This window comes from Cetorhinus maximus, chromosome 4 (genome assembly GCF_964194155.1).
Source record: "Cetorhinus maximus chromosome 4, sCetMax3.hap1.1, whole genome shotgun sequence".
Taxonomy (NCBI): Eukaryota; Metazoa; Chordata; class Chondrichthyes; order Lamniformes; family Cetorhinidae; genus Cetorhinus; species Cetorhinus maximus.
The window spans coordinates 160393937-160413416 of NC_135882.1; the positions used below are offsets into that span (position 1 = coordinate 160393937).

General features: G+C 41.2%; 1 protein-coding gene across 1 annotated transcript in view; it reads left to right on the top strand.

Moving 5' to 3' along the window:
• The first annotated feature begins 1499 nt into the window (after positions 1 to 1499).
• napgb (N-ethylmaleimide-sensitive factor attachment protein, gamma b) overlaps positions 1500 to 19480 on the top strand; it is a 43835-nt gene continuing 25854 nt past the window's right edge. Inside the window, exons 1-5 of the mRNA XM_078541052.1 lie at positions 1500 to 1730; positions 7401 to 7468; positions 9288 to 9372; positions 11143 to 11160; positions 17625 to 17655. Of these exons, the coding sequence (XP_078397178.1) occupies positions 1678 to 1730; positions 7401 to 7468; positions 9288 to 9372; positions 11143 to 11160; positions 17625 to 17655 (255 nt within the window). The 5' untranslated portion in view covers positions 1500 to 1677. The remainder of the gene's footprint in view (positions 1731 to 7400; positions 7469 to 9287; positions 9373 to 11142; positions 11161 to 17624; positions 17656 to 19480) is intronic.

A 19480-nucleotide genomic window follows, 5' to 3' on the forward strand; every position in this document is an offset into this window, starting at 1 on the left:
AAAATATTAGAATGCTCAGCAGCTCAGGTAGCATCTGTGGAGAGAACCAGAGTTAATATTTCAGGTCAATGATCCTTCATTGAAAGGTTTTTGTTTTTATTTCAGACTTCCAACATCACAGATGGAGTACTCTGTGCAGTTCTGGTCGCCACAATATAGGAAGGATGTGATTGCACTGGAGGGGGTGCAGTGGAGATTCACCAGGATGTTGCCTGGAATGAAACATTTAAGTTATGAAGAGAGGTTGGGTAGACTTAGGTTGTTTTCGTTGGAGCAGGGAAGACTGAGGGGCAACCTGATCGAGGTGTACAAGATTATGAGGGGCATGGACAGGGTGGATAGGGAGCAGCTGTTCCCCTTAGTTGAAGGGCCAGTCACAAGGAGACATAAGTTCAAGGTGAGGGGCAGGAGGTTTAGGGGGGATGTGAAGAAAAACTTTTTTACCCAGAGGGTGGTGACAGTCTGGAATGCACTGCCTGGGAGGGTGGTGGAGGCAGGATGCCTCACATCCTTTAAGAAGTACCTGGATGAGCACTTGGCACGTCATAACATTCAAGGCTATGGGCCAAATGCTGGTAAATGGGATTAGGTAGGTAGGTCAGGTGTTTCTCATGAGTTGGTGCAGACTCGATGGGCCAAAGGGCCTCTTCTGCACTGTGATTCTGTGATCTGCAGTATTTTGCTTCTGCCTCTATAATTTCCACTCTCACTTCTTTCAGTATCCTGGTTCCTTATCAACTTTAAGTAGACAGCCTATCCTATACCACCTCCTTATCAATTTTAAACCCTTCAAGTGTCTGAATTACTTCCTCTTTCACCATGACCTGGGCAGTATTTTCTCTTCCTTTGTGAAGGCAAATGCCTCAACAGTGGCCTCTGCCTCTATGTGTAAATCCCATTTTTGGTTCATAATTGACCCCACTCCTCTTTTTACCACCCTTTTACTATTTATAAGCTTATAGGAAACTTTTGGATTCCCTTTTATGTTAGCTGCCAGTCTCTTCTCATACTCTGTCTTTGCTTCCCTTAGCTGCTTTTTCAATACCGCTCTGATCCTTCTATATTCAGCCTGCTTCTCAATCCTATTAACCACCTGACATGTAAAGTGCAGTTTTTCTTCTTGATCTTAATCTGCATCACTTTCAACATCCAGGGACTCTAGGTTGGTTTCCCCTACCTTTCCCCTTCATTTTCGTACCTTGACTCTGCTTTCCCTTCTTTAAGAAGCAGCCCATTGTTCAGTTACAGTTTTGCCTATTAATCCTTCCTCGCTATCGAATCTCTCATTGGCAGACAGGAAAGGGCACTGGTCCCAGCACAGTTGGGGCCGACGCGCCTGCGCAACGAGGCAGACGGAGGCGCGCGCGCGTCTGTGCGATGAGGGGGCGAAAGCATAGTGGCCTACGCGCCTGCGCATTGTAACCATAGGGCCGTTCTTGCTCATCTTGTTACGTTGAGCGCGTCCAACCGGCTGAGTGCGTCAGAGATTCCGTAATATCGCTCAGCGGGAGGGGGCGGAGAAGAAGGTCTGGTCCTGCAGACCAGGAGTTTCGCTGTACGCCTGTCACTTATCGGGGTCTGACCGTACGTAGGGAAGTTTTGTGTCCGCTTCCCCAACACCACGACCTTATTTTCAAACGGAGAAGAAAGTGCGAGGTTTAGTGACGAGAGAGGCGGATGGCTCAAAAAATCAACGAGGCTTTGGAACACATAGCGGCAGCTGAAAAATGGTAAATAACAACTGCCGCGGGGAATTATTTTCTTTTCCTCCCTCTTGCGACGTTCGGTTTGACGATTCCTGGCCTTTTGGGCTCCGTCGCTTCAACCGAAGTGGCTCGCGGCCGCTGGCCGGCCGGCCTGACTGACCTGCGGGGAGGGAGGGAGGGGGGGGTCACGCGAGCATTCTGGGAGTCGTAGTCCTCTCCGTATTGGCTGCCACTGATCTGTACCCGTTGACGCACTGCAACTCCCGGGAACCTTTGCGAGCTGGCATGTTTCCTGGTTTTTCTCTAATAAGATCAATACAGGGGAGTCAAAATTCGCTAGTTCAGCTGCAAACCTGCGGCCCTTCTCTTTGCCACCGTTACACCTTCCATTTGTCTCGGGCGTTTTATAGAACTTGTACAATTACGTTGCAAATATATCCTTAAATGTTTTCAACCATTTTTGACATCACCTGATGCCCATGCTAAGTGATAACTTACTGGCATAAGTTCTTAAATTCATCTTTTATCATTTTAAACCAGCAGCATACCTTAATTGTATTTTTATGAGCTATTTATAAGTATAAAAATGTTATATACAGGGATGAGGAACTTCAGCTGGATAGATGGGGAAGCCGGGGCTGTTCTCTTTGGAGAAAAGCTTAAGAAGTGATTTGATAGAGGTTTTCAAAATTATGAGGGGTTTGGACAGAGTAGATGCTGAATGTTTCCCCTCATGGGGGACTTTAGAGCTAGGGGGCACAATTTAAAGAAAAGGGGTCTCCCAATTAAGATGGAGGTGAGGATGAATTCCTTCTCTGAAAGGGTCATTAGTCTGTGGAATTCTCTTTCCCAGAGAACAGTGGAGGCAGGAGGTAATTGAATATATTCAAGGCTGAGTTAGACAGATTTTTAATTGACAAGGGGATTGAGGGTTATGGGGACAGGTAAGAAAGTGGAGTTAAGGCCACAATCAGATCAGCCATGATCTTACTGAATGGAGGAGCAGGCTCGAAGGGCTAAATAGCCTACTCCTATTTCTTCTGATCTTGTAAGAACCAAGGGGCACCAATTTAAAGTGATATGCAAAAAAAAGCAAAGGTGGCATGAGTAAAAACCTGCTCAGGCAGAGCATGGTTAGGATCTGGGATGCTCTGTCTGAGAACGTGGTGGAGGCAGAATCAGGGCCTAGAAAGAGAATTGACTAATTATCTGAAGTGAAAAAGTTTGTAAGATCACTGGAAAAAGGCAGGTTAGTGGGACTAGGTGAGTTTCTCTTTCACGGAGCTGGCACAGATACGACAAGCCAAATGGCCTCCTTCTGTGCTGTAACCATTCTCCGATTCCATATGTATGTAGAAATATGTGGGCTTGGAAAAGACGTATTTTCTCATGATTCAGTCCTCTTCTCAGTGGAGGTCAACTTCAGGGCTCTTACCACATTTTAGGGCTTAATGTTTTCTTTTATGCTTTAGTACCCAGATGTCAATATTCAAGATACTCTGAGAAATAAATGCAGTGGATTATTTGAGGTTTTGATCATCTTTGCATGTATAATCTGCACTTTGGAATTGGATCAATACTTGAAGGGAAATGGCAGGGGTGTGGGACGAATTAGAAAGCTCTTCCAAAGCACCAGCACAAGCATTGTTGCTGAATGGCCACCTTCTCTGCTGTATCATTCTGTGATCTCTGGTGTTGTTGCACATGGAGCCTCAAGTCCAAGCATAATCTTAAGGCTCAATGATGTTCGAGGACAGAGGGCAAAATGGATTTGATTCATTCCTTTAAAAAGTCCGTGGTCTGTCATTCTTTTCATATATTTGATTATTAATAGTTAAGTAGCAAAATAGGCAACAAGGAGAGAGGTGGAGGGAGATGTTAAACTGAGGCACCGTAGCTCTTCCATTGGGGGAAGAGTGTAATTACAGTGACAGCTTTACAAGGGCCGATTTCATGATGAATATGGCCATTGTCAACATTATCCTATTATAAATTCCAAAAATGTGACAATAGGAAACAGGTTTATAAAAATATTGCATCTCTAAATAGCCATTATCTAATATAGATACAGTAAATGTATTAATATGTTGCGCTGTATGATACTTTGTAGTTGTTTGGTAATACAGAACTTGAGTATTGTTGAAAAAAGAGACAACTTCCCCTGAAAGAGAGAAAGGGTTAATGTTTTGAGTCCATACGACTTCTTCCAGCTCTGAACTCGAAACGTTAATTCTGTTTCTCTCTCCACAGATGCTGCCTGACCTGCTGAGTTTTTCCAGCATAAGTATCGTCATTACTTCAGGTTCCAATTGCAAAAGGATATTGGATAGGTTTGGGTGAAATGTAGAAAAGTATGCATGAAAATATGTCTTCTATTTTTGGCATAAAATCTCTGCACCTTGATTCAATTGACAGACTTTTGTTTCTGAGTTGGGTGATGGTTAAAGTTTAACTTCATGACCTAAAAGCATTATCTAGGATGAAAAGTGCAGTACTGAGGCAGTGCTGCATTGTTGGAAGTGCTACCTTTCTCAAGGTTACAAGACAATTATGGATGAGGAAGGCCTTTTGGTCTGTTTTAATTCATCCATCTAGAGAGATCTAATGTCCTGTTTGTTGCATCTAATTATTTCTTAAATGATTCAGGGTTCTATACTGTCCTACACTTTGATCATTTTGGGTGAAGTAGATTTTCCTAATAACAGTACTTAAACTGGATTGAACCCACATTCCCTAGTTCTGTAATTTATGCTAATATTCTGAGTTAACTTTTTTCTATACCCGTAACAATTTTATGTAGCTCTTACCTTTCACACATTTCCTTTCCAGGCAGAAAAGCCTAAGGTTTCCCTGATACCTCTTAGTTTAATGTCATCTACAAATTTTGCCCTTTTACCATAAGTTTAAGATATCTATGTAAATAAGAGAATGGTGGTGTTAGTACCGAGCCCCGAGGTTCCATTTGTCATCTCCATTATAATTCCTCTCATAAGTCCTTATTGTTTCCTACCCTTCAGCCAATTTCTTACCCACATCCAGACATTATCCTCAATATCAATAGTTTTGAGTTTAATTGATTTGCCTCTTATAGGGAACTTCATCAGAAGCTTTTAGGAATTTGATGTGGATGACCGCTTACTATGATTTCCTTTCAGATGCTACGTAAGTCGAGGCTATGTTCCTGTGTTCGGGTGGATGTAAAACTGTCCAATCGCTTTTTGAGGAGCACAGAGCTCTCTCTCTGTCCTGGCCAACCTTCCTGATAGAATCTCTGGGAATTCATCTCTTTTGGGAATCTTGCCATGTGCAGTTGGCTGCTTGCTTGCCCAAAGAACAAACATGCCTGTACTTTAAAAAGCAAAATTGGTTGTAAGGTGCTGAGTCATCCTGAGGACAAGATAAAAATTCTCTATAAATGCATGTTCATGTGCTAATTGACATTAATTTACAGAAGGCCATGTACATATATAGTTACCTATATTAATTCATATTTTCACTTAGCATTTTTTGCTTCAAAACATATATGTGATTCCATGTTGAGTGGCTCAGCTTTTTGTCTTTGTGGGCCAAATAGGTGTGCACCGTGGAGCCTATTACAAAAGCAAATTACTGCAGATGCTGGAAATCTGAAATAAAAACAGGATATGCTGGAAACACTCAGCAGATCAGGCTGGTTCTGGTGAACGGTTGTTGACCTGAAACGTTAATTGCTTCTCTTCACAGATGCTGCCTAACCTGCTGAGTGTTTCCAGCATATCCTGTTTTTATAGTGCAGTGTAGCCTCTGGCCACTTCTGAAGTTTAAATCCATATTTTAAAATATTCATACATCCCAAGTTGTTCATACAGGGTGTCCTGATTCACAAATGATGTGACACCACTTAAACAATCCTTTCCCATTCTCCAAGCCTGAAAATTGAAGCAGGATACACCAGCAAGTAAAAAGTGAGAAAATAGCTGAATTGTCTCAGCTTCAAGCACCGAATTGTCAAAGATTGGTAATAGCTATTAGGCTAGATGAGCAGCATTTTTGCAGATGCTGATTTGTGATCCAATTATACTTTAGGTTTAACACATGCTAATGCAACCAAACTTCCAAAAATGGCATGGATTAAAGTTGAGTCCCTATGAGAGTAGTGTGGAATTTTCTGGCCCCGCCCATCACTGGGGTCGTCCAGCCCCGCTGTAAGTCAATGGACTTTTGGCTGGACCGCTGAATCTCCTGCGGCGGGCCCTGCCAACTTGAGGTTGGAAAATCCCAACCTTAACCTTTGGTCTTTTTTTAAAAAAAGTTTCTATTTTATATAGTGCCATTTTTTAATATGGAGATGCATTCCAAGGTGCTTCACAGGAGTGTGACAGAACCAAAATTGACACTGTGCCAGGAAGAGAGAGGTGGAGAGGTTTAGTGTACACATCTTGGGGCCTATTTGACTGAAGGCACGGCCACCAATGGTGGAATGAAGGGCCTTTCAGCTCATTGTGCCTGTAGTAGAACTGTCCAATTAATCCCACTCCCCTTCTCTTTCACCAGAGCCTTGTAATTTTTTTTCACTCCTTCCAGTGTTTGTTCTCTTTTGAATGTTATTGTCGAATCTCCTTCCTCCACTCTCTCAGGCAGCGTATTCCAGATCACTCGCTGTGTAAAAACAAAAAAATGTTTTTTGTATCACCTTTGGTTCTTTTGCCATTCACTTTAAATCTGGGTTACCTGGTTACTGACCCTTCCGCCGCTGTCTCCTTATTTACTTTATGAAAGCCATTCAAGACTTTGAACATCTCTATCAAATCTCCTATTAACCTTCCCTGCTTTAAGGTGAACAACCCCAGCTTCTCCAGTCTCTCCACATAACTGAAGTCTCACATTACCATTCTAATGAATCCCTTCTCTGCCCTCTCTAAGGCCTTGACATCCTTCCCTAAAGTGCAGTGCCCGCAATTGAACACAATACTCCAAATGAAGCCTAGCCAGTATTTTGTAAAGGTTTGGCATAACTTCCTTGCTCTTGGACTCTATTTCTCTATTAATAAAGCCAAGGATCCCTTATGCATTTTAATAGCCTTCTCACTGTGTCCTGCCACCTTCAAAGATTTGTGAACGTACACCCCCAGATCTCTCGGTTCCTGCACCCCCTTTAAAATTGAATTATGTAGTTCATATTGCCTCGTTATTTCTATCAAAACATGTCACTTCATGCTTCTCTGTATTAAATTTGATCTGCCATGCTTCTACCGAATTCACCAGTCTATCTATGTCCCCCTGAAGTTTTTTATCTCCTTGTTGTTTGCTATATTTCCAAGCTTCGTATCATAGAAACATAGAAAATAGGAGCAGGAGTAGGCCATTCGGCCCTTTGAGCCTGCTCCGCCATTCATTATGATCATGGCTGATCATCCAAATCAATAGCCTGCTCCTGCTTTCTCCCCATATCCTTTGATCCCTTTCGCCCCAAGAGCTATATCTAACTCCTTCTTGAAAACATATAATGTTTTGGCCTCAGCTACTTTCATCTGCAAACTTTCAAATTATGCACTGTATACCCAAGTCCAGATCGTTAATATGTAACAAAAAGAATCAGTGTATGTGTATTTTACTACAATCTAATGTAAGCCTGTTTTTGTAGCTGTGAAAATATGTTAATACAGTTTTTAAATCCATGGCATAAGATTCATGCAATTATCTTTTATTTTTCAGTCTGAAAACAGGCTTTCTAAAGTGGAAACCTGATTATGACAGTGCAGCATCTGAATATGCAAAGGCAGGTAAGAGACAGAAAATCTTAACATATGAAGTTATGTTGTGGAGTATCAATCACAATTCAACCTGACCTCATCTTCAAACATATATAAATAAAAATAAAAAACTGCGGATGCTGGAAATCCAAAACAAAAACAGAAACAGAAGTACCTGGAAAAACTCAGCAGGTCTGGCAGCATCGGCGGAGAGGAGTGCAGTTGACGTTTCGAGTCCTCATGACCCTCGAAACGACAACTGTACTCCTCTCCGCCGATGCTGCCAGACCTGCTGAATTTTTCCAGGTATTTCTGTTTCTGTTTTTGTTTCTCATCTTCAAACATATCTGTTTCCTCTGTAGTGTGTAACTTATACTGAGCACTGTAGTAAAAGCTACTCGTTATGATAATGATTCATAGCAATAAATATATGTAAATTTATAAGGGTGTCTTGTCAGGTATTGAGTAAGGTTTTGGAATTGTAGCAGCTATAACTTGAAGCAGAATGGTTCATAAGAAAGGGAACAATTATTGAAAATAGCTCTATTGAACCACAAACATTTTGTAAAACACAGAATTAGTTTGTACCCTCCCATTCAGTTAGTTTAATTTTTCAGCATTGCTGCCAGGGCTAGAATTTGTTGCTGTCCCTAATTGCCCTTGTGAAGGTGGCGACGAGCCGCCTTCTCAAACCGCTGTAGTCCATGTGGTGTAGGTACACCTACAGTGCTGTTAGGAAGACAAGTTTTGACCCAGCAACGAGGAAAGAGCAATGTTACAATTCCAATTCAGTCTGGTATTTGGCTTAGCGTGGAACTTGACAGTGGTGGTATTCCCATGTCTCTGCTGCTGTTGTCCTTCTAGGTGGGTTTGGAAGATGTTGTCGAAGGAACATTGGTGAATTGCTGCATTGCATCTTGTAGATGGTACACACTACTGTGTGCCAGTGGCAGAGCAGGTGAATGTGAATGCTTAAGGTGGTTGGGTGGTGTGGGGCTGATCAATAGGGCTGCTTTGTCCATGATGGTCTCAAGCTTCTTGAGTGTTGTTGGAGTCATGTTCATCCAGGCAAGTAGAGAGTTTTCCATCACACTTCTGAATTTTGCCTTAGAGATGGTGGACAGGCTTTGGGAAGTCAGGAGATAAGTTATTCGCCACAGAATTCCCAGCGTCTGACCTGCTCTGGTAACAGAGTATTTATATGGCTAGTCCAGTTAAGCACCTGGTCAATGGTAACTCCTCCTAGGAGTTGATGGTGTGGGAGTTTCTGACTGTAATGCTATTGAATGTCTAGGAGAGATGGTTAGATTATTTTGAAAGTTTAAAATTGTGCATTTTTATAATTTCAGGTAGCACAGAAGCTGCAAGCTGCCTCTCCTGCAGATTTCCCGGCAGAGCTTGGGAGCTTGTTTAAAATCGGCAAAGTGACCTGACCCTAGAAAATCGGCTGGCGTCAAGGTTGCCAGTTGTGCCAGTTCTGCTAATTCATTTTTTTAGTTGAAATTCTTGCCCTAACAAAGGTGCCTTGGGATTCTACAATAGCAGAATATCCAGGCTTCTATTAATGTCATGCAAGTTCTAAGGAACAACATAAACCCTCATTTAGAAAGGCTTAGGTTAATCAACAACAGTTAGCTTGAATTTCTTAAGGGAAGATTGTATCTGTCTAACTGATTGCATTTTTTAAGGAGATAACGAGGGTTGATGAGGGTAGTGTGTTTGATGTAGCCAATATGATTTTAGCATATCCCTTCTCCACCAGGAACTAGAATAAAGATGGTTCCTTTTTATTATAAGAGGTTATATCACTTTTAATGTATAAATTCACTTTTGCTTTGTTTCTTTATAGCTGTTGCATTCAAAAATGCAAAACAATATGACCAAGCAAAGGATGCCTACCTAAGAGAAGCCGAGTCACATCAGAACAATAGAGCGTATCCTTTTATGTTGAAAATAGCCGACTGCTTGAAGGAAGTCCTTTTCTTGATTTTACATAGTAATATTTTCAAAAAATACTGATCAGAGTTTTTAGTTTTCAAGGAAGTAAGACAGTTAAGGTTTTAATTTGTTCAGTTCTGTACATAACTGCTAAATAAGAATTATAAGGAGGGTGAATTACTGTGGGGCTTCTCCTGCTTGACCATTGTTCTGTAGGCTGAAGGTTCGATGCCGAGCAGCTGTTTTTCCTGGCTGCAGAATCTAGAGCTAGTGGTTGTATTATCAGGATCAGGGGTCAGCCATCTAGGACTGAGCTGAGGAGAAACTTATTCATCTGAGTATTGGGAATGTTTGGAATTCTGTACCCCAAAATTTCAGTTGTTGAATATATTCTAGACATATCAACAGATTTTTGGACACTAAGGGAATTGAGGGGTATGGGGATAAGGGAAGGAAGTGCAATTGAGGTAGAAAATTACTTTTATTAAATGGAGAGCAGTCTTGAGGGACTGTACGGCCTATTATTGCTTCTATTTCTTATGCCCTTTTGAAAACTCTGGGAAAATTATTTAAATGCTGCTTTCACCAAACGCTGTTATTTCACTAAAGTTATAATGGGTGAGTCGGTGAGTCTCCAGGAAAATTCACACCCAGTGTCCTTTCACGTTGCCTGTTGCTTATTGCTCAGCTGCTTTTAAAAAGATTGCAGATTTGTTTTTAAACTGGCCATCCTTGCAACCTCCTGCTCCAAGAACCATCTCAACATTACTGATAGCTTTTGGAGCCATTAGGCAGAGCCATTGCTTTTCCTTGAGTGTCTGTTGAAATTGTCAGACTTGGATCAATGGTAGTACTTTGGCCTCTGAATCAGAGGGTTATGCGTTCAAGTCCCATTCCAGAGATTTTAATATATAATCTTCATTGCATTACTGAGGGATTGATGCATTGTCTGAGGTGCGGCCTTTTTGGATTGGGGCCCTGTCTGCTCTCTTCAGTGGATGCTAAAGAACTCCCACAGAACTACTCAAAGTAGAGCAGGGGAGATCTCCCTGATAAGCTGGTCGTCATTCATATCTCAACTAGCACCTCCAAAAAAAAAGTGTCGGATATAGTGGTAGCTAAATCTTTAAGCATGCATGTCTTGGAATTAAGTTAGTGCTGTGTCCTGAGCTCTTGCGTTATCTTTGAATCAATTTCAACTCAAAGCTCATGCTTCGTCGTTGGTGGTGGAACTCTCGATATTTTTTTAAAATTCAGAATAACTCGGCTAAATAAAATGGAGGTGAACTTCCCAGGGAGTCTCTTGAATGTCAGCGGAAAGCTACAAAACATGCAAATACCATGTGAATTCACTCCTATTGTTAGCAGAGCAACTTCCTAAGTACTTCTAGCGCTTGCCTCTTATATCCGCCATCAAGTCAGAATATAGGAATTGCTTGCTTTTCAGAACTGAAATATGGTGTGAAAAATTGCTGTGAAATAAATGGGGGAAAAAACCGATTTGTAGACTGGAACTTAAAAAAAGAGCAGTGAATCTATTATTCTATAAGATCCTGAAATCAGCACAATAATGAAATTTTCTAAACTCGGTGAACCCTGAAAAGGACTAATGACTTCTCACTGGCATATTTCAAACATCGAAAAGATCCAGATGAGACACGGGTCTGTCTGATGAGATCAAACTGAATAGTTGAATTAGTAATCTGGAATGATGTCTTTGCTGCTGATACTTCTGTTTGTCTTCCTTAACAGTCTGTTTACTCTAGCTTCTTCCATGCTGCTAAGTAAGTACTGTAAATTCCTACTGTTCTTATTTTCATTGCATACAGAATTAAATGAAACCTACTGTAAATGGTGAAGTTGGGGGCTGAACTAGGGCTCTTCTAATGGGTTGCAGCCATCTAGGACAAAACATGTCTTTTGTAAATCTGATCAGTTCAATTTTCAGGATCCCTGAAATTTGGTAATGATGACAAAGGCATTGAAAGATGCAGAAAATGTCAGGATGGAGGAATCAAAATTCCTAAATGAGATCATTTTGGTTTAATAATTTTCTAAATAAAAGTGGAAAGTTTAACTACATGTAGGTTCAACTCAGAAGATGCCAGGAGCCTGTGTCTGTCGGGGAGGTTCAAATCTGATTTTTTTTCATTTTGTTTATGCAAGATGAGCAAAACAAGATTGCTTTATTTTTCTGCTTGCTGGGTTAATTCAAATCTACAGAAAGGATTGTCTTTGTGTGCATTAAACTTCAAATTTCACATGATGTCAATCCCATGCACTTTATTCCTTGTACTTCAATTATGCCTTTGTTATACTGCTAGGTGGCAATGATCCATTTTGTTCAATTTTTGAAGGTGAACTGTTTTTTTTTCAAAGTTGTGCTTTTGTCTGTGACAATAGTAAGAAAAATGTATTGCGTGTTCATGTCTTATACACAGTACTGTCATTCTACAGTACCTTGCTAAAATTGATAGCTGTTTTTTGCCCTCATGCAGTTTCTCATCAATTTTCTTGCTGTTAGATTGTATAGAACCAGAAACGTTTGGTGACCTCCTTTTGCACTTGATCTTTTTCACAGGCTGCGCATAACTTTCAGTGACATGGACTTTTATCTCAGTTTCTTACCAGCTGTAATTCACTGATTTCTCATTCCAGATTTTATGCAAATGGGGACTCACTGATTGCTCTAACCATGCAGATTCATATTACTTACATCTCATAAGATTTTAGTTGAAGTAAGTGGTAGCCTCAGGGTATGAGGTGAGAGCGAGAAGTTGACAAGTGAGCAGTTAAAGGGGGAATTGTTACTTGGTAGTAGAGAACTTGAACATTGCTGAAAAGAGAGACATGTTGCCAAAGCTTTTCATCTGGCACTCATCAGGGCAAATGCAAGAATGCCAAATTTTCAAACAATCACAACAATTTGTACTAAAGGAGAAAAGGATGCAGATTGCTTGGCAAGTTGACTCTGGCTGAGATGTTGCCATGGAGAAAGCAACGGGGAACTATAGGCTCCCCGAGCTCCCGGGTAATTCAAAAGAGGCGTAAAGCATGAACAAACTTTTGTTTGCTGTGGATAAAGGGGAACTGGTGGATGTATTGTATTTAGATTTCCAGAAGACATTTGATGAAGTGCCACATCAAAGGTTATTGCAGAAAATAAAAACTCATTGTATAAGGGGTAACATATTGGCATGGATAGTAGATTGGCTGGCTACCAGGAAGCAGACAGTAGGCATAAATGGATCTTTTTCAGGTTGGCAAGATGTAACGAATAGCATGCCACGAGGAATAGTGCTGGCACTTCAACTGTTTACAATTTATATAAATGACTTGGTTGAAGGGATGGTTGCCACATTTACTGATTACACAAAGATGGTAGGAAAGTAAGTTGTGAAGAGGACATAGGAGGAGAAGCATATTTTCTAAATGGTGAGAGATTGCAGAGCTCTGAGATTCAGAAGGATCTGGTGTCCTAGTGCATGGATCACAAAAGGTTAGTATGCAAGTACAGCAAGTAATTAGGAAAGCTAATAGAATGCTAGCATTTATTGCAAGGGGAATTGAATACAAAATTGGGAGGTTATGCTTCAGTTATACAGGGCATTGGTGAGACAACATCTGGAGTACTGCGTACTGTACTGGTCATCTTATTTAAGGAAGGATGTAAATACGTTGGAAGTAGTTCAGAGAAGGTTTGCCAGACTAATACCTGGAATGGGTGGGTTGTCTTATGAGGAAAGGTTGGACAGACTAGGCTTGTATCCACTGGGGTTTAGAAGAGGTGACTTGATTGAAACATATAAGACCCTGAGGGGTCTTGACAGGGTGGATGAGGATGTTTCCTCTTGTGGGAGAATCTAGAGCTAGGGGTCACTATTTAAAAATAAGGGGTCGCCCATTTAAAACAGAATAGTCAACATTTTATCTTCTGAGGGTCATAAGTCTTTAGAACTCTCTTCCTGAAAAGGTGGTGGAAGCAAAGTCTTTGAATATTTTTAAGGCAGAGGTGGATAGATTCTTGGTAAACAAGGTGGTGATAGGTTATCGAGGGTAGGTGGGATGCACATTTGAGGTTACTATCAGATGGGCTGAATGGCCTACTGCTCTTTGTTCGTATGTTCATATGTAACGGGTCACTGGGTATGAATGCATGTCACTTCTAGCAAGTGTAAATGAATCACGAGCTCAACTGATATCATAAATTGGTTGTTAGTGTAGCTGTCAGCACAATCAGGATTATTCAACAAGTGCTGCCCGATAACGGAATCACATCTAACATAGACGTTTTGTTGTGGGTTTTGCAAGCGTGGGTTGGTTGAGTACAGTCTGTATTCTGCCTATCACGAACAACCGAAGGAACAGCCAATCGCTGGCACGCACGTCCTACCGTGGCATCACACGGGTACTGAAATTCATATACAATGTTACTTAATCGTGTGGTAGAACATCTTTTTGAACAGACAGCAGCACCCTGTTAGTGGAAAATAGCACTTGCTAGCCACTACATAGTAGCAATGTGAAACAGCTTGCTTAACCTGTTCAAATTTTTGAGATAGCTTGCCTTTTCAGGTAATTTGAGGCAAAAGGGAAATTGTAGGATTTCTAGTAAATCACTCAAGTCATGATCCTTCAGCTTGTCTTGTTGCTACTGAACCATTATCAATGGGCTTTTTCAAATACAGGTTTCTCTCCAGCACTGATGACTTCTTTAAAACCTTTTTAACTCCATTTCTACATTGCATTGATATTGTAATAAGCGTCTTTCCCTCAAGATAAAATTCAAAAATAAAATTGTTATGAGGAACTTGTTTTAAATTTTCTTTATTCCAGTTATTTGGAAATATTTTTCTTTAATAAGAAATGCTGATAACATAATTAAGAAATCTGTCGTAAAGTGACTAACTCTGATGATATTGGAGAGTTCAATCAAAGTTGGTAGTTGAAGTTATCGTACAAATGATTTTGCAACTTTCTCTATACAATATGTGTGTTAGGAGCTCCATTTTCTGCCAAAATTCAGGCTAGATTTGTTCTCAAAGAGCTCTTTTTTTTTGTTTGGATTTTACTCAGTTTTTGTGCTAAAGATGGGGTGGTAGCATAGTGGTAATGTTACTGGACTGGTAATCTAAAGGCCCAGACTAATGTCCTAGACACATGTTCAAATCTCACCACGTTAGCTGGAGGATTTTAAATTCAATTAATTAATAAATCTGGAATAAAATGATTGTTTCATTAATAATGATCATAAAACTACTGGATTATTGTAAAAACTCACCTGGTTCACTAATATCTTTCAAGTGAGGAAATACGTTCTTCTTAGCCAGTCTGGCATACGTGTACTCCAGACCCAGAGCAAAGTGGTTGACTCTTAACTGCCCTCAGAAATGACCTAACAAGCCAGTTAGTTTTATCAAACCGCTACAGAAAAGACAAAAAGAAATAAAAAACAGACGGACCATCTGGCATCGACTTAGGCACAGAAAACAACAGAGGCACGCCCAGCCCAGTCAACCCCGCAAAGTCTTCCTCACTGACATCTAGAAACTTGTGCCAAAATTTTGGGGAACTGTTCCATAGACTCATTAAGCAACAACTTTACATAGTCATACTCACTGAAACATACTTTACAGTTGATGTCCCAGATTCCTCCGTTATCATCTCTGAGTGTGTCATGTGCCAATGAAAATGGTGGCACTGTTGTACACAATCAGGTGGGAGTGACCCTGGGAGTTCTCAACATTGCCTCCGTACCTCATGTATTCAGGTCGAACATGGGCAAATAAGTCTGCTGATTAGCAACTACTTTCAAACACCACTTGGAAGAAGCAGTTAGGGTGGCATGGGCACAGAATTTACTCCAGGTGGGGACTGTTGTTGTCAGGAGCGACCACTGCAGAGTCCTTGTGGAGATGAAGTCTCACCTTCACATTGAGGACACTGTCATATCGGTGGTACTACCACTGTGCAAAATGGGGTGACGACTCAAGATAAATCCAGCAGCTCAAAACTGGGCATCTGTGAGGTTCTGTCAGCAACAGAAGAATTATATTCAGCCACAATTTGTAACCTCATAGACTGGCATATTCCTCCTCTACTGTTAGATTCAGGTGACAAACCCTGGTTCAATGAGAAGTGTAGGATAGCTTGCCAGGAACAGCACCAGACATACCGAAAAATGAGTTTCCAACCTGGTGAAGCTACAACACAGGACTACATGCAGGCTGAACAGCAGAACCAGCATTCTATAGACAAATCTAAGCAATCTCACACCAACAGATCAGAACAAAGCTCTGCAGTCCTGCCACATCAAGTTGTAAATTGCAGTGGCTAATGAAACAACTAACTGGAGGAGGAGGCTCCAAACACATTCCCGTCCTCCGATGATTATGGAGCCCAGCATGTTAGTTCAAAAGGCAAGGTTGAAACATTTGCAATATCTTCAGTCAGAAATGCTGAGTGAATGATCCATCTCGGCCTCCCCTGAGGTCCCCACCAGTAAAAATGCCAGTCTTCAGACAATTTGATTCACTTTTTAGGTAATATCGAGAAACGGTTGAAGGCACTGGATACAGCAACAGTTATGAGCCTTGATAATATCCAAGCTGTGGCACTGAAGACCTGAATTACAGAGCTAGCTGCACCCCTAGCCAAGCTGCTCCAGTATAACTGCAATACTGACATCTACCACACTGGGAAAATTCCCCAGGCATGCCCTGTCCACAAAAAGCAGGAGAAATCCAATCTGGCTAATGATCACCCCATCATCTACTCTCAGTTATCAGCTAACTGATGGAAGGTGCTATGAGGTGTAATTTACTCAGCAACAACTTGCTCAGTTTGGGTTCTGCCAAGGCCAGTCAGCTGTAGTGTTCATTACTGCTTTGGTCTAAACATGGACAAAAGAGCTGAACTCCAGAGGTGAGGTGAGAGTGACAGCTCTTGACATCAAACCATTATTTGACTGGGTGTGGCATTAAGGAGCCTTAGCAAAATTGAAGTCAATGGGAATAAGAGTGAAAACTTTCCACTAGCTGAGTCATACTTAGCATAGAAATGATTATGATCGTTCAGGGTCCTCATCTCAGCCCAAGCACATCGCTGCAGAAGTTCCTCAGGGTAGTGTGCTAGGCACAACCCTCTTCAGCTGCTTCCCTCTCAAGGTCAAAAGTGGGGATGATTGCACAATGTTCAGTACCATTCTCAACTACTCAGATTCTGAAGCAGTCCATTCCTACATGAAACAAGACCTAGATATCATTCAGACTTGCACTAATAAGTGGCTAGTAACAGTCAAGCCACAGAAGTAGCATACAATGACCATCTTGAGCAAGATGGAATCTAATGATTTCCCATTGACATTCAATGGCAACACCATCACTGAATCCACCACCATCAGCATATCATTGACCAGAAACTGAACTGCACCAGCCATATAAATACTGTGGCTACAAGAGCAGGTCAGAGGCTGGAAATAGCACACTCTTGACTTGCCAAAGCCAGTTTACCATCTATAAGGCACAAGTCAGGAGTGTGATGGAATACTCTTCGTTTGCCTGTATGAGTGCAGTTCCAACAACACTCAAAAAGCTTGACACCGTCTAAGACAAAGCAGTCTAATTAATTGATACCCTATCCACATTAAACATTCACTCGCTTCACCACCAGTGTACACTGGCAAGAGTGTGCACCATCTACAAGATGCACTGCAGCAACTCATTAATGCTCCTTCGACAACACCTTCCAAACTCATGGTCGCCTACCATCTAGAAGAACAAAGGCAGCAGATGCATGCAAGTTCCCCTCCAAGTCTCACATCATCCTAACTTGGAACTATATCACTGTTGCTGGGCCAAAATACTCAAATTCCCTATCAGCCTTGTGTGTGTAACTACATTGTGTGGACTGCAGCAGATCAAGAAGGTAACCCATCACCACCTGCTCAAGGGCAATTAGGAATGGGCAGTAAATGCTGGCTTTGCCAGCAATGCTCACGTCCCAAGAACAAATTTTAAAAAAAGAAATCTGTGCTGGAACATTTCTCCACTTTTGCCTCCGAGCATTGATATTGTGCATTTTTTAGTCAAGTATAACATGGACTGAAACATCCTATACTCTGCTTAGGACTATATCAGCTATCTTTATTAACTCTCTGTTATGTAAAATTAATGAATTACAAGCAGTTTTGTACTGTAGACGCATGATACAATGTATTTCCATGCTTTGATTTCTTTGTTCTCTGCAGGGCCTTTGAACAGGCTGGAATGATGCTGAAGGTTGGTTCCTTGGCCTTTTTTTCATTTCTAAAATCTGTGATTAAATTTTTTAAAATAAAGTTAATTTTGATTATGAATGCAATCTCGTTAGTGCGTACTTTTGGAAGAAAATTAGTATTCATTCCTGCTATTGTTGAGAGGATTCTTGCTTTCTAAGGACTGAATTTTAGTGGCTGTGGCAGTTGGCAACCCCGCCATGGCAGTTTTCCAAACCCCTGATGGGTTTAAACGTTAATCCAGCAGAAAACTGCCTGCTGTTAAGGCTTTCGTGCTTTTAAGGGCGAAGAACTCACCCTTGAGCTGCCGGCCAATCAGAAGGCAGGCGGTTCTTCAGACCCACCGAGGGGTCCCACTGTAGGTTATGGGTTGCCCAATTATGAGGCAACCCCCACCGAGCCCACAGGAAGGCTGCCAGCTCATTCTGGGCATCTTCCCCAGCGGTAGCGGCATGAGGATCTTAAGTGGCCATTAATTATCCATTTTAAAGTCTCACTTGGCCCCAGGGTGGGAATGCTGTCGTCACTTTTCCTGCTCCTGACTTAATCGGGGTGGAGGGAGAGTCAGGAAGGTGATGGGCGCTCCACCTTCCCTCCTCAGTCTATGGTTCGACCCCTCCTTCCATCGTTTTCCGTCCCTAAGTTTCAGATAACTTTGTCCATGTGAAAACTGTTGTTGATATTTTTATTTCTTAACCCACAATCTTAACAAAAGTGATATTACACTGCAGGTTTATTAAAATATAACCTTTAGTTGATTACTGGAATTATATATATATTTAATTAAAATTAGTGTGTTATTTGTGAATATATGTCTATGGTTATGCAGTGTTGTGGAGTCCATCTGACCAGACAGATTAAATAATGTGCACATAAGGCTCTGGCTCCACCCAGCCCTGATGAGAAGCAGCCAGGCATTGTTGATCATTCATTTATTCATCAACCATTTAAAAAAATTTATATTTCCATTTGGTATTTCAGCTCTGAAGAGCAGGAAGTGAAGTGGCTGCCTCTTTAGTTTCAGAGTCAGTTGCTTCTTAACTTCTCCTCCCATTAGCTGCGAGGAAGTTTGCTCTCGTGGGAAAATCTAGAACTGGGGGTGACAGTTTCAAATAAGGGCTCTCCCATTTAAAATGGAGATGAGGAGGAATTTCTTTTCTCAGAGGATTGCTAGTATTTGAAATTCTCTTCCCCAGAAAGCAGTGGACGCTGGGTCTTTGGATATATTCAAGGCTGAGTTAGACAGATTTTTGATTGACAAGGGGGGGGGCACAGGTAGGAAAGTGGAATTAAGACCACAATTAGATCAACCATGGTTTTATTGAATAGCGGTGCAGATTTAAGGGGTCGAATGACCTAACAAAATCATAAGAAATAAGAGCCATTTAGCCCATCGACCCTGCTGCACCATTCAATGGCTGATCTCACAGTGGCCTTAATTCCACGTTCCTGCCTGCCCCCACTAATATACAAGTAAATCATAACTTTTAGTACCATCTCCATGTGTTTTTTATTATTCTGATTATCCAACAAAACACATTTAAAAACAATTTTTTTTTTTAAAAAGAAAATGTTCACAGGTCATTGCAAAGTCATATTTATTGTCCATCCCTGTTTGGCCTGAATGTGATCATCCTCCGAGCAATTGTTATAGTGTGGGACAATAATCATATGTAGGCTTGAAAGACATCTGTGAACCAGTTGAATTTTTAATGACAAGCTGGTAGCTTTTGTGATCATTTTCTCTGGTGTTAGTTGGTGCTCACGGTAGAAATGTATGTTTCCTCACCTCAAATGAATTATTTATGTGAGAATGCTGGTCAAATATC